This window comes from Schistocerca americana, chromosome 4, assembly GCF_021461395.2.
Source record: "Schistocerca americana isolate TAMUIC-IGC-003095 chromosome 4, iqSchAmer2.1, whole genome shotgun sequence".
Lineage (NCBI taxonomy): Eukaryota > Metazoa > Arthropoda > Insecta > Orthoptera > Acrididae > Schistocerca > Schistocerca americana.
This window is the reverse complement of record NC_060122.1, coordinates 441,990,015-442,005,750: the sequence shown is the minus strand read 5'-3', so window position 1 is coordinate 442,005,750 and position 15,736 is coordinate 441,990,015. Positions and strand designations below refer to the sequence as shown.

The 15,736-nt window shown below is 44.4% G+C and overlaps 1 protein-coding gene across 1 annotated transcript in view; it reads right to left on the bottom strand.

Annotated features, from left to right (window-relative positions):
• Positions 1–15,535, bottom strand: part of LOC124613534 (adenylate cyclase type 2-like) — a 283,418-nt gene extending 267,883 nt beyond the window's left edge. Inside the window, exon 1 of the mRNA XM_047142245.1 lies at positions 15,401–15,535. Coding sequence (XP_046998201.1) covers positions 15,401–15,535 — 135 coding nt within the window. The remainder of the gene's footprint in view (positions 1–15,400) is intronic.
• Positions 15,536–15,736: the final 201 nt, after the last annotated feature.

Here is a 15,736-nt window from a genome sequence, read left to right as displayed (position 1 = left end):
ATCCAAACCTTTTGATTTGTAGTCTGACACCCACTTATCCACCGATTTGCAATGCCAAACTATATTTTGATGTTTATTGATGATAAAATTAGGATAAACCAAACTAATTATGTAGCAGGGATCTCACTATTATTAGAAATAGTCGGTGTTTTCTTCTCTTATCCGGTCCTCTCTGTATTGACGGGTGCAGCGCGGCTGACTCAGAGGCAAGACGGACCCGCAATTTTAGAAGTGGAGAGACGTGTGTCCCGGATGTCGGCTCGCCAAAGCCGCCAGCTGGTCGGACATTGGAGGGTATTTTTAAAGCTCTACGCCGCGCGTACATAACACTTGTGGGCCTCTTCACGCTCCAGAATGTCTAATTCCGCGAAATGCTGCATTATACACTGCTCGAGTGCCTACGAAATTAAGTCCGCCGCAGTGGTCCGCTTTCACAAGGAAAACGCACTTTTGAGAACATGATTTTCGCGAAGCGAGCAAATAGCAACGTTGTAGAGGAGTTCTTCTCTGGTGATAAATGAGTAAAACTTGAAACAGAGCACAAATTTTGAAGTTTGAATGGTTCATATTTGCTTACAAATTTATACTATTTACTAATGTCAGCGATCATAGTGTGTTTGATAGCCGATGAAGGCGTTGCTGCCTCTCTCGATGCCAAGTATACACGTAGTAACTTTTCAGACTCATTAGTAACGAAGCGTGTTTAAGGCGAAATGCTCAGCGTTATGTAAGATAAAAATAATGTCCCGCATAATCCTTGTGAGTAAAGGTGTTAAACCAATGTCAGCGTTGTTAAGAGGTACAGAGGCGTCGAAGTAAATTCAAGTTGCATCATTGAGATGACTGCTGAAAGTGATTGTACAAATTCCAGAAAACTACATTCAGTGATCGGCCAGAAAATTATGATGACACAGCTAATATTATCCAGAATAAGATTTTCACTCCGCTGCAGAGTGAAAATCTCATTCTGGAAACATCCCTCAGGCTGTGGCTAAGCCATGTCTCCGCAATATCCTTTCTTTCAGGTGTGCTAGTTCTGCAAGTTTCGCAGGAGAGCTGCTGTAAAGTTTGGAAGGTAGGAGACGAGATACTGCTAGAAGTAAACCTGTGAGGACGGGGCGTGAGTCGTGTTTGGGTAGCTCAGATGGTAGAGCACTTGCCCACGAAAGGCATACGTCCCGAGTTCGAGTCTTGGTCTGGCACACAGTTTTAATCTGCCAGGAAGTTTCAGCTAATATTATGGTGGTCCACCTTCGGATTCATTCATTGTATATTGATGCAGGTCCATGGTACATGACCAGGCATAAATACCACTAAATGACATAACTGCTAGACACTGCATGCAAATGATATGCGAGCTCTCATATCAAATTGAAATCTCAGAAGATTCTTGTAGCGTCGAATCCGTAGCTGGCTCCTCAGGAAATCATCATGGATTCTACGAAGACCTTCTGAAACTGAGCTTGAAGCCCTCTGTACATTATGTCATTATTGTGGTTGCACGTTTATGATGTTATTTGCTTCTTTGTGACTCTTACAACGAACATACACAGCTGAGAAGGTAATCGACGCTGGAGGGATTTAATTTTCTGGACAAAGAAAATCCGTCGAACTGAGAATAAAGTTGTTTCCAATCCATGAGATCCAGAAGACGGTTGCTAACTACAAGGCTGTTGATGCCGAGTCCGTTGACTTTCGGAAGACACTATAGCTCAACAAAAAATTGCGTGCTTATGGAATAACAGACAAGCTTCGTGACAGGATTCAGGACTTCCTAGCAGTCAGAACTCACGATGTCGGTTTCAACGATATGAAATCAGATGGAAATTAAAACTGCGGAATACATCTGCATGTACTCTAAAACTAAAGCTCCTCCTGAAAAGGCCATGAAGGCCCACAACGGTACCGACCGACCGCCGTGTCATCCTCAGCCCGTAAACGTCCCTGGATGCGGATATGTAGGGGCATGTGGTCAGCACACCGCTCTCCCGGCCGTATGTCAGTTTCCAAGACCGGAGCCGCTACTTTTTAATGAAGTAGCCCCTCAGTTTGCCTCACAAGGGCTGAGTGCACCCCGCTTGCCAACAGCGCTCGGCAGACCGGATGGTCACCCATCCAAGTGCTAGCCCAGCCCGACAGCGCTTAACGTCGGTGATGTGACGGGAACCGGTGTTACCACTGCGGCAAGGCCATTGGTTCTGCATGTACTCTGGCTGATAAAAAATGTGGAGCACCTAGAAGACATTATGCAACTTCGTACACGAACACACCATCAGCGGCTATGTAAATTCTCTGTAGGAGGTAGGATGGTCAAGAAAATGTATTAGTGTTGCTTGTGTTTAGTGTTGTTACCAGGCCTGGCGGGTTATTCAAGGGACGTGAAGAGTGTCAGACATTGAGTGCTCACTGTGAAGGGCACGGAGTTGCCGCGTATCGTGTGAGACAGCGTTATCAGCACCTGACAGAGTTTGAAAGGATACTTCACTGCGGGCTTCCAATCGGCCTTCTGCTCGAATCGCGCAATATGCAGATTTATGCGACATTGGGATGTGTCATTGGCCCTATATTGGAGTGCATGGGAACGTGAGATTCCGATCGACCACGCCTGAGCATCAGAAGCGAGAATCGGCGTGCTGTGAACCAGGCACCTTGAAATTCCTTCAGATCTGCACCCGCTATCCGAGAACAAGCAGTTGACTTCTTGCAACATCTTTTGTCAGCTCGCTCTATTGGTCTGCGAGTAACAACAGTGAGACTGGGGAATTACCGTCGCATACGTAGGCTCCCGTTAACCCAACACAAACGGCTGTGTTCGGAGTGCTAGCGTGACCGGGAAGTATGGAGTGCTGAAGAATGGCGTCGCACTGGGTTCAGGGGTGAATCGCGATCTGCCACTACCCCGAATGGCCATCGTCGGAGATGCACTGGAATGTCCTGGCGTCATCACTGGGGAGACATCGTGTATGACCAGGTCGCTGCTGGTAGTGATTGACAGAATGCTGGTGGCACAACGGCACGTCAGTGGCATATTGCGTCCTCATGTGTTACCTCTCATACGATAGTATCGTGGTGCCATTTTTCAACAGGACAATGCTCGTCCACACATGGCACGTATTTATGAATTGTATACATGATGTTGAGGTCCTGCAATGGCCAGCAAAATTGCCAATTCTGTCCCCTATAGAACACACACTGAAGAACCAAAGAAACTTGTACACCTGCCTAATATTGCGTAGGGCCCTCGCAAGCACGCAGAAGTGCCGCAACACGACGTGTCACGGCCTCGACTAACGTCTGAAGTAGTACTGGAGGGAACTGAAACCATGAATCATGCAGGGCTGTCCATAAATCCATAAGAATATGAGGGGTGGAGATCTCTTCTGAACGGCATGTTGCAAGCTGTCTCAGATATGCTCAGTAATGTTTATGTCTGGGGAGTCTGGTGGCCAGGAACTCAGAATTTTCCTGGAGCCACTCTGAAGAAAATCTGGACATGTGGGGTGTCGAATTGTCCTCCTGGAATTGACCACGTCCGTCGGAAAGCACAATGGACACGAATGGATGCAGGTGATCAGACAAGATGCTTAAGTACGTGTCACCTGTCAGTGTTTTATCTAGACGTGTCGGGGGTCCCATATCACTCCAACTGCTCACGCCCCACACCCTTACTGAGCCACCACCAGCTCGAACAGTCCCCTGCTGACATGCAGTGACCACGGATTTATGAGGTTGTTTCCATACCCGTACACGTCCATCCGCTGGATACAATTTGAAACGAGACTCGTCCGACCAGGCAAGATATTTCCAGTCATCAACAGCCCAATGTCGGCGTTGACACCCCAGGCGAGGCGTAAAGCTTTGTGTAGTGCAGTCATCAAGGGTACACGAGTGGGCCTTCAGTTCCGAAAGCCCATATCAATGATGTTTCGTTGAATGATTCGTACGCTGACACTTGTTGATGGCTCAGCATTAAAATCTGCAGCAATTTGCGGAAGGGTTACACTTCTGTCACACTGAACGATTTCTTCCAGTCGTCGTTGGTCCCATTCTTGCAGGATGTTTTTCCGGTCGCAGTTATGTCGGAGACCTGATGTCTTACCGGATTCACGGTACACTCGTGAAATGGTCGTACGGGAAAATTCTCACTTCATCGCTACCTCGGAGATGCTGTGTCACATCGCTCGTGCAATGAATATAGCACCACGTTCAAACTCACTTAAAGCTTGATAATCTGCCATTGTAGCAGCAGTAACCGATCTAACAAACGCGCCAGACACTTGTTGCCTTATATAGCCGTTGCCGACCGCAGCGCCTTATTCTGCCTCTTTACATTTCTCTGTATTTGAATAGCCAAGCCTACACCAGTTTCTTTGGCGCTTCAGTGTATGTCGCATAGGCTCGGAAGTCATCCTTTTCCCTGTGCCAGTATCCATGATATAAAGGACCAGTTATAACGGTTGTGGGTCAGCCTGCCCTCAGGAGAGGATGTAATGGATTTGACACACCCGACCCAACCGAAATAGTGTTCACATACAGGCGAGAGAGGAACGCGAACTAATAAGTGAGCGCATACAGCCAAGTTCTTTGTAAATTTGACTCTAATATGTATTCACTGAAACAACGTCATATATCCTCGCAACCCGTGAAGTTTTGCCTTACGTCCTCCACTTTCGGGTTCTTCAGTTTTTCTGTCACGCAGTGTATACCGACGACTACATTCTTTGAATCACTCTAATTCCTTGGAACAGGATATTTTTATTGTACCATACATAAGGTCCCTTCTCGTTCTATACACAGACGGAGAGTGGGAAGAATGACTACACGTATCTCTGCGCAAGCTGTTATTTGAGTATTGTATCTACAAGATAAGGAAAATTAGACGCTTAAAGTAGTAAATGAGTTTTGCTATTTGGGGATCAAAATAACTGATGATGGTCGAAGTAGAGAGGATATAAAATGTAGACTGGCAATGGCAAGGAAGGCCTTTCTGAAGAAGAGAAATTTGTTAACATCGAGTATAGATTTAAGTGTTAGGAAGTCGTTTCTGAAAGTATTTGTATGGAGTGTAGCCATGTATGGGAGTGAAACAGGGACGATAAATAGTTTAGACAAGAAGAGAATAGAAGCTTTCGAAATGTGGTGCTACAGAAGAATGCTGAAGATTAGATGGGTAGACCACATAACTAATGAGGAGGTACTCAATAGAATTGGGGAGAAGAGGAGTTTGTGGCACAACTTGACTAGAAGAAGGGATCGGTTGGTACGACATGTTCTGAGGCATCAAGGGATCACCAATTTAGTATTGGAGGGCAGCGTGGAGGGTAAAAATCGTAGAGGGAGACCAAGAGATGAATACACTAAGCAGATTCAGAAAGATGTAGGTTGCAGTAGGTACTGGGACATGAAGAAGCTTGCACAGGATAGTGTAGCATGGAGAGCTGCATCAAACCAGTCTCAGGACTGAAGACCACAACAACAACATCTACAAGATCTCTGCAAAATAGTAAGGACAGGGCTGAAGAATATTCTTAGATCTTTGTTATGAAAGACGGTTCCTGAAGTTTTGTAAGCCAACTTGATAATGTAAGATGTAAGACGTCTTTTTTCGAGCATCTTTCACTTAAGGTTATTCAACATTTTTTAAATTACTGAGTTAGTTAAATGTATGACAGATCATTTGAACAATTAGTTTTGGAAATGATGTTGAAATAGTCACTTTAATGGGTATGTATACATGACTAGAGTTAACATTAATGAAAACGTTATCTTTTTAGTCTTAGTCACACAACTATACTAAAAACAAGTGTATTTATTGCTTTTTTTAAATAGAATATTAGTTTTTAAACAGAAATTCGTCCATTTAATAGGAGGAGTTATCCAGGAGAAATGGTTTCAGGTTAGATTTAGTATTTGCTTTGCTAACTGTCAGAAATTTTATGTTATTGGGCAAATTATCAAAGTTTTTCGTTGGTGCATGATAAATTCCCTTCTTAGCCACTGACAGCAATGTGTAATAAAGGTCATTTCTCCCTCTAGTGTTCCGTGTATGGACCTCACTGTTCTTCTCTAGTTGTGAAGGACTCTTTACGACGAATTTCATTAGCGAATATATGTTTTGTGACGGCGCAATTTTTAAAATGCCTAGCTTGTTGAAGATTTACTACATGACGTCAGCTTGTACTATTTGATGAGTGAATGTATAAATCGAACTCTCTGTCGAGCATCCCTTCTGGAATCCAAACTGCGAAATACTAAGTAAGCTTTTTCTTCTGAAGTGCGAGACTACTTTTTTGAATATTACGGAAATTGGACGTTAACTGTTTTTTGTCACCTTCCATGTGAAGAGGTTTAACAATTGCAAATTTTAACCTGTGTCAAAAAATTCCCTTTGCCAGTGATGTGTTGCATATATCACTAAGTACATTACTTATTATGTAACAGATTTTCAGAATTACATTTTAAATTCCATCAATTCCAAAAGAGATTTTGTTTTTTACAATTTTTATAATTATTTTGAGTAAATGATTTCGGTGCTACTTCTAGTTGCTTAAGGTTTTGTTGAATGACATTTTTAATATGTTCTGTTGCATTTTCAACTGAACCATTTATTCATATTTTTTCTGCGACATTTATGAAGTGATTCTTAAAAGTATTTTCAACTTGTGAATTATCAGTCACAACGTTGTCATTTAGTTTAATTGTTGTGGCATCTTGGACTCTGACTGGCTGCCCCGTTAGACATAATCTTGCTATCCGCATTATTAATCTCTGTCAGGACGTTCGTATTTCTTGGCATTTTAATGTCTTTCCTTAAAATATTACAGTATTTTATGTAGTATGGAAGTTACCTCTCACGAGTTAAACAAGCTTGCGACAATTCGCACCGCCGTCCTGTTTAAGCAATCGCCGTGCCCTTTTATACGATTGTGTAGTAATGAGCCATAGATGTGTTATCTGGAATCTCTTTCGTGGACAGATTTCGGTTTCTCAGTTTCCTATCAATGAGTCATAGCCCGACATTTGCTTTACCTACAACTGAACATACACCACTGGCCATTAAAATTGCTACACCAAGAAGAAATGCAGATGATAAACGGGTATTCATTGGGCAAATGTATTATACTAGAACTGACATGTGATTACATTTTCAAGCAATTTTGGTGCATCGATCCTGAGAAATCAGTACCCAGAATAACCACCTCTGGCCATAATAGCGGCCTTTATACCCCTGGGCATTGACTCAAACAGAGCTTGGATGGCGTGTACAGGTACAGTTGCCCATGCAGCTTCAACGCGATACCACAGTTCATCAAGAGTAGCGACTGGCGTATTGAGACGAGCCACCATTGACCAGACTTTTTCAATTGGTGAGAGATATGGAGAATGTGCTGGTCAGGTCAGTAGTCGAACATTTTCTGTATCCAGAAATGCCCGTACAGGACCTGCAACATGAGGTCGCGCATTATCCTGCTGAAATGTAGGGTTTCGCAGGGACTGAATGAAGGGTAGAGCCACGGGTCGTAACACATCTGAAATGTAACGTCCACTGTTCAAAGCGCCGTCAATGCGAACAAGAGGTGACCGAGACGTGTAACCAATGGCATCCCATACCATCACGCCGGGTGAAACGCCAGTATGGCGATGGCGAACACACGCTTCTAATGTGCGTTCACCGCGATGTCGTCAAACACGGGTCCGACCATCATGATGCTGTAAACAGAACCTGGATTCATCCGAAAAAATGACGTTTTGCCATTCGTGCACCCAGGTTCGTCGTTGAGTACACCATTGCAGGCGCCCCTGTCTGTGATGCAGCGTCAAGGGTAACCGCAGCGATGGTCTCCGAGCTGGTAGTCCATGCTGCTGAAAACGTTGTCGAACTGTTCGAGCAGATGGTTGTTGTCTTGCAAACGTCCCTATCTGTTGACTCAGGGACCGAGATGTGGCTGCACGAGCCGTTACAGCCATGCGGATAAGATGTCTGTCATCTCGACTGCTAGTGATACGAGGCCGTTGGGATCCAGCACGACGTTCCGTATTACCCTCCTGAACCCACCGATTCCATATTCTGCTAGCTGTCATTGGATCTCGACCAATGCGAGCAGCAATGTCGCGATCCGATAAACCGCAATCGCGATAGGCTACAACCCGACCTTTATCAAAGTCGGAAACGTGATGGTATGCATTTCTCCTCCTCACACGAGGCATGAGAACAACGTTTCACCAGGCAACGCCTGTCAACTGCTGTTTGTGTATGAGAAATCGGTTGGAAATTTTCCTCATGTCAGCACGTTGTAGGTGTTGCCACCGGCGCCAACCATTGTGTGAATGCTCTGGAAAGCTAATCATTCGGATATCATAGCATCTTCTTCCTGTCGGTTAAATTTCGCGTCTGTAGCACGTCATCTTTGTGGTGTAGCAATTTTAATGGCCAGTAGTGTCTGTGATCGTTCCACTTCATACTTCTGCGCATCGTTATTAGCAAATATGCTATGCTATCTGATTAACAGTATCCGGACACCCCATTATAATGCGGAATTGACCACTAGACGTCACGAGAGGCAAAGACGCCAGTATAAAAGGAAGCAGGATGTGTTGTGTTGTGTTGTGTTGTGTTGTCATTGGAGAATTGGAGAAGCAGCAACTGCAGACTGGATCGGTCAGAACAGCTCAGTGATTTGCATAGAGCTAAAAGCTACAGACACATGGTCATTACTCTTGTTAGTCGTTTCCGGCCCATTAACAACAGTAACTAAAGGTCTGCCTCTTGCCAGCGCTTTTCAGATTTAATCTCCAACATATGCTGGAAAACACCACTATTCTGGAGTAACCACTCGCCCTCGAAAACAGCATTGTCGGCCCAGACCACTACCTATGTGGCAGGACTAAGGAAAGACGAGCTTATTCTCCCCAGGTTCCATGCCGGGATCCAGGAAGTACACAACAGCCGAATGACAAGCATAAAGGCGTGATCAAGAAATGATGTCATCTCTCTTTAACGAGTGCCTTTGCCTCCATCTCCTCCCCCCCCCCCCCCATCTGAATCAGTTTTACTAAATTAGACTTTGGTAGAAACATTGTAGAGGTAAGTTGAATTTCGTTTGTATCAGATCAGTGTATGTTTTTATAGTGCTTCTTGTCGGCATGTTGAATGTAACATAAAAACATATGAGCTAATTAATCATCAACAACATATTCTCTCACATAAACTAAAACTTAATTTTAATTTAATCATTAACAGCCTCAGTTGCACCGTTTGCTTAGAATTTACCTAGGTTTCAGTCGGGATAACCTAACATTCTTCAGAATAACACTAACTACTGTTTGACCAAATTGGACGTCGTCAAGCTAAAACTGAACATCTATAAATTGTCGTCAGACTATAAAACTTATCTGGAACTGCCTCGGCCCCACTTCGCGACCGCGATGCGGCAGCCACGAGTGCTGTACTGGATGTCTGAGGACAATTTATGGATTTATAGTTTTAGCTTGACAATGTCCACCATGGACAAACGGTACTTACTGTTATTCTGAAGAAGGTTCGGTTATCCCGACTGAAACCTAGGTAAATTCTAGTCAAACGGTGCAACTGAGGCTGTTAATTATTAAAATTAATATTTGCACAGTTGCTGACAGGGCCGCGAAATGTTGAAGATATTTATAAACTAAAACAGTGTGATGATGCTCAGGCAGTTTTTGGATTTCATGCCTGTAGAAAGCTACAGCTTCAGAAATTAAAATGCTGTCAGTAAAAGTTTATAATGCGTATATGCCCATAAGAAATTTTCTTCGTGTACGTACGATATGGAGCGACAAAAGTAAACTTTCGAGGTCACAGCAATAAGTGCTGTAGGAATTGCTTTCCAGCCAAGCCCCTGGATTGGTTCTTTCGTGAAATCAGCAGAATGCCGACGAGCGTTCTCGTCCCGTTGCTACACCTGATGCAGTTTCTTTGGTCGTTTTTCTTGTACGGCGACCGCAAGACGTCTCAGCTGTCAGCAACACACGCCAACTGCGATGGAAATACCTCTGAGATGCAGTTCACAATACCTTGTTTGTCCCTCCAGATGCATAACACTACATTTTGTGGACTCACACTGGCGTCTGATTCAGAGTCGAGCATGCCACTCCTAGCGACTGGTGAGAAAGAAATCCGTAGGTAACTTCTCTTTGCATGTAGTCAACAACGATGATATGCGTGTCTTTGCCTCCGACTCAGTACAGGACTATTCTTCACGCTGTCTCCAGTTCAAACATACGCACATCTCACCACTCGTGTAACACATCGATCTTTAATGTCTCTTCATGGGTAGAAATCAACGGCGATAAGTGTCGAATTCGAATACCGGTAAGGCTTTTTATCTGCGTTTCAGTCGTCTCGTTGTTGGTGAAAAGTTTCGATATCTAACATTTGATTGTGCATAGTTAACAATCGATTAGTTACTGGGCTCGAAGCTCCGACCAGCACAAAACCTTACGCTACGTCATTGCAAGTTCAGACATGTGACGGGCAGTATATTTAAAATCTTGCGTGGTCAGTTAACAGGGAGAATGGTTGGATAGGAGTCCTGGTCCTGTCAAAAACATTTCGTCATGTAAATTCAAGTTGAAAGTTGTTTGTTGAAACATTATTTATTGTAATAAGTTACAAACGTTAAGGACTGTAACATATTGTAACGGGGCATCCTCCTCTAGTATTACTTTTCCTCTACAGTAGTTGTCGATACCAGTATTGTTTTTCGAATTTTGGAAAGGTAGGTAGTATCTCAGTTGCTTTTCTGAAAACATTCATATAATTTTATACACAGAATGTTATATTTCAACCTAAAATTTATGAAAGGGAATTACTCTATAAAATATTTTTTTTAGGTGATGTAATCAATAAGTACCAGTTCCGAATGTAAAGTTAAAATGATTTTTTCCAGAAACCTTTTAAATTACGAATTATTTGCACACTTAAAATTTCTATTATTAGTTACGCAATCCTGTACTCTTTACTGCGTTTATTTCTGGATTCATTTATGAAATAATAATCGAAATTGATAATGTAACGAGAAGTCGTAGGAATTCATTTGTTAAGAAAAATTGTAAACTCTTTGGAATATTGTTATTTCCTCAGACACTGAGAACCATAAGCTTGCTTCTGACGTGATCGGACTTATTTTTGTATGATAGGTGCGAACAATGTAATTTCCGCTTTGATAACGTGAAAAATCAAAATACTGTCACAGATGCTAAAATGTGAGAAAATGAGAGGAAAATATATTTAAGTAAAAAATTCTGCAATCTTCCAATTTTTTTAGTTCAAACCAACCGTAGGGACCTGATGTTATATTTTTAGCTTCAAGAATCAGACCCCTAGACAAGAAGGACTGGAGCCACCTCAACATGACAAGCTAAGTAAACTTGAAAGTTTATTGTAATCTTGGCTCCTCTAAAATCTTCATACAAGCTTGCTTATTAATTACTTGGACTGGATATTGTTTAATGTGGACAACAGATGGAAGAAGGAAGGAGGGGGAGATTACAATCTCTAAGAACGTGCCCCTTGATATTTTCATTATCGTGGTATCAATTTGCATCTGGATTGATTGGCATACAGAGCAAAGTTCTATAGTGGTCTGTTGTTGTAATTATTTGGTATAGTCAAACCACTGTACCGGAAGGAAGTTAGAGAGCTTGCAATACAGTTACGTTCTTGTGGGTTGCATACAAATCAGGCGTAATGTAATTCAGGTCTTTCGGACACTTGTGAGCATGATAGTACATGTAAAATCCCATCGTATAAACAAATGGCTCTGAGCACTATGGGACTTAACTGCAGTGGTCATCAGTCCCCTAGAACTTAGAACTACTCAAACCTAACTAACCTAAGAACATCACACACATCCATGCCCGAGGCAGGATTCGAACCTGCGACCGTAGCGGTCGCGCGGCTCCAGACTGTAGCGCCTAGAACCGCTCGGCCACTTCGGCCGGCCATCGTATAAACAGCTTCTCGTGTTGCACATTTCTTTTCGCGGTTCATCAGATATCGCAGAATATGCTGGAGCCGTTCAATGTTGATTTTCCATAATGTGTGCGAGGTAGCAAGTTACAAATGTGATCGTGTTACATATAAAATAGTTTCTACAGTACACGATAGGCAGTCAAATGAAAACAGTACATCCGCCACAATGGCACCATGAAATGGCTCCCGTCAAAAATAATCACCACCTGTGTTGAAACATTTGTCCCACTGGGAGACGAGGCAATCGATTCCTGTTTCGTAGAACGCGGTCAGCCGCTTACGGATCTATAACCGTGTCCACTCTTGCACCTCCACGTCAGGCTGAAAACCGACGTCCACACTGGTATGAAAGTCGCTCGATGAGAGATCCGGGCTGTATGGAGGATGCTGCAGTGTTTCCAAACCAAATCACTGAAGCATACTCTTCGTCCGATTGACAGTGTGGAAGCGGGCGTTATTGTGAAACAGTATGGTTCCGTCCGACAGCCTGAGGGCAAACGGCAAAGCTGACAGTGTAAACAGTCCACATCTCCCCCGCCAAAGTAATCCAAAGCTGTTCACACAACTTCCGGTGAGGTCATGATGACCTCGTTGTTCGACTATAGGGGCCCTCGAGAGTGGAACCACGATCAATTGAGATTCTTTATTTGCCGTTGACCTCATACAGTAGAAAACGCTTTTCCAGTGATAGCAAGTTACTGTTGCAATCAAAGTATTAACATTAACGTTCATATTACATGAACAAATTAAGTATCTTATATGCAGCAATGCGCGGCGCCGTGAAGAAACTTTGCAGAAACTGCAAGGGGCCATAAAATCAAAACGCTCAGGAATGCCGTTGGTCGGAGACATCCTGTAACACCATAACGCCCTCCGCCACGCTGCCAACAGGACGAAGGCTACTCTTTAGCACTTTGGTTGGGAAACGCTGCAGCATCGTCCGTACAGCACAGGTCCTTCCCCGTGTGATTTTCACATCTATGGCGACTTGAAGAAAGACCGGTGTGGACGTCACTTTCAGTTGGACAAGAAAGTGCAAGATTGAGTGCGGCTGTGGATCCGTCAGCGGCCGACCGATTTCTACGAATCAGGAGTTGTTCGCCTCATCTGGCAATTGAATAAATATCTTACCGCGTGTGGTGATTACTTTTGAACGGAACCGTTACAAGGTCCCGTCATAGCAGGTGTTCGATTTTCATTTGACTGCCTCCTGCATGTGTTTGGCATGGTCCATATGTTTTATAGTGTTGTAGGTTTATTGACCAGAAGCGAAGTTTGTTATGTGGCACTAGAAAGCCTGTTTTCTGCGATTTGATCAGCATAGGGAAAGAACGTTTCGGAAAAGCTACTGTCCTTTTCCATTTTCTATCAAAGCGCCGGTGTATCGCAGTTCGTCTCCTTGTAGAGGTATTGGTGGCGGGCATTTAAATCTCGCAACGGCCGCTGCTCCAACAGTTTAACGGTGGTGCGGCCGGTACGTAGCTGGCAAATCGCTGCCGTTCACCGCTGCACTGCGCCGAGTAAACTGGAGCCCCTCCCGTCTTATGGCTTCAAAGGCTGATTGCCAAGCAACATTAAGAGGAAAATCCTTATCTCGGTTAACAAGATTCGTCGACACTCTTATCTGGATTGTCTCCTCAACGATGCTGTCGCAAGCGAATGTGGGAAATCTCACAGCGGGCATACGCAGCTCTGTGTCTCCCTGCGTTGCATCGGAGATATACGCAGCTTAATACTCGGGCAGGAAAATAAGTCTCCACTGATTGAGACAGATTAACGGTGAATGTTCGATTTCGAAAAGATATTTGTCGTCTGCTCGACTAATAGCTTCCGGGACAGCACTGTTAAGGAGACAATCGAGATACGAGAGCCATAGAATCTTGTATATCGAGATAAGGGGTTTGACCTCAGGGCAGCTTGGTCACCAGTTTTGAAGTATTGAGACGGGATAGGGCAGACATTTGCATCGCCTAGTGCAACGCTGGACAGCGGGCACGAGTTGCCTGTAAAAAATAAATCAGTAAGCCGGGTATCTGTTAAACTTTTTTGGAGCGGCCCTAGCGAGATTTAAATACTCTCCGCTTATACCTGCAAAAGAAGATGGACTGAGATACAGCAGCCGGCCGAAGTGGCCGTGCGGTTCTAGGCGCTGCAGTCTGGAACCGCGAGACCGCTTCGGTCTCAGGTTCGAATCCTGCCTCGGGCATGGATGTGTGTGATGTCCTTAGGTTAGTTAGGTTTAATTAGTTCTAAGTTCTAGGGGACTAATGACCTCAGAAGTTGAGTCCCATAGTGCTCAGAGTCATTTGAACCATTTGAGATACAGCAACACTTCACCAGAAGATGGAAAGAAAGAGTAGCCTTTCACACTGCGATCTTATGCGGCGGGAAACCTGTCAAGATTTTATTGCACCAATGAAGTTGTTCTGTTCGGAAACGTTCGCTAGTGTGTTCCCGTCGTCGGGTGTGTCAATTGGTTTAATCATTTTTCGGATTTTAAGATATGTTGGTTTAGTTTGCGTACTCAGACTGTATAGGAACAGCAAGCATACTAGAGCGTGGAGCCCTTAACTATTTGGGTGGTGTTAACTACCGATGGAGACTTGGCGGGCTCTATTAGACTATAATAAATTCCGTTTCTTCTAGTTGAAATTTGGAGTCAGGTCCTTTTTGTGTATACTGTAATCCTGATTTATTTATGAAAGAGATTAGTGGTGCGATAGAATAGAAACGAAACCAAGACGGTGTTGTGATTGTTTGTGATGTTCGTTTTCCAATCCAGCGGTCGGCTCTGAGAGTCTTCCAAAAGAAATTCCGTTGCTAAGGGTATTTATGAGTGAAATATCAGTGGAGGCATTTTTAACCCCGTCTGGTAGATAAAAGCGAAAGTGGTGACCCTTATTTAGACTAATTTATGTTGTAGCAGTGCAGGGGTTAATCCTGGACGGCTCAATCCACTAATCAGATCAGCGGGGCAGTAAGTGGCGTAATTTCTATCGCACGGCGCGCATCGCTAAGAGTGTTTGGATTCTGGCTACATGAGCTCTGAGATGGGGCAAAAGGACATCTGAAACGATGTTCGCCACAAGATACCTCGAGACTTCAGACAGCAACTGTGTGTGTGTGTGTGTGTGTGTGTGTGTGTGTGTGTGTGTGTGTGTGTGTGTGTGTGTGTGCGTGTGCGTATGCGTGTGTGCTTGTGGGTGTGTGCGTGTGCGTTTAGACACGAGGATGTGACTGTGTAATCAATAATGACTATGTGTCTGGGTGGGTAACAAACTATGCCTCTGTCGTGTCATCTTCTAAGAACTTCGCCACTGTAGCGCTTGTTGCTGTCGTAGTTTGGACGACCTGAATGGTGGTGTTAGGACACTGGAGATGTGGACGTACCCTGAGGTGCCTCCAGGACCAGGAGCGCTCATCGAGGCTGACGGGCGCCGCGAAGGAGGAGCGCAGGTCGGGCGGCTTCTGCTCCACCTGGCTGAGGCTCGTCCTCGTCAGCAGCTCCAGCCCCGCCGCCGACATGGCCCGTCTGTAACACGCCATCGACGACACTGAGCAACTGTGCCACGTGCAACAGTAGACTGTAATACAAGTGCGACTTGTAGTCTCACGCCAGTTTCTCTGGTTCAGTGTCGGAAATACACTGACCCGGCAGAGTAGCCGAGAGCGCCAACGCGCTGCTTCCTGGACTCGGGTAGGCGCGCCGGCCCCGGATCGAATCTG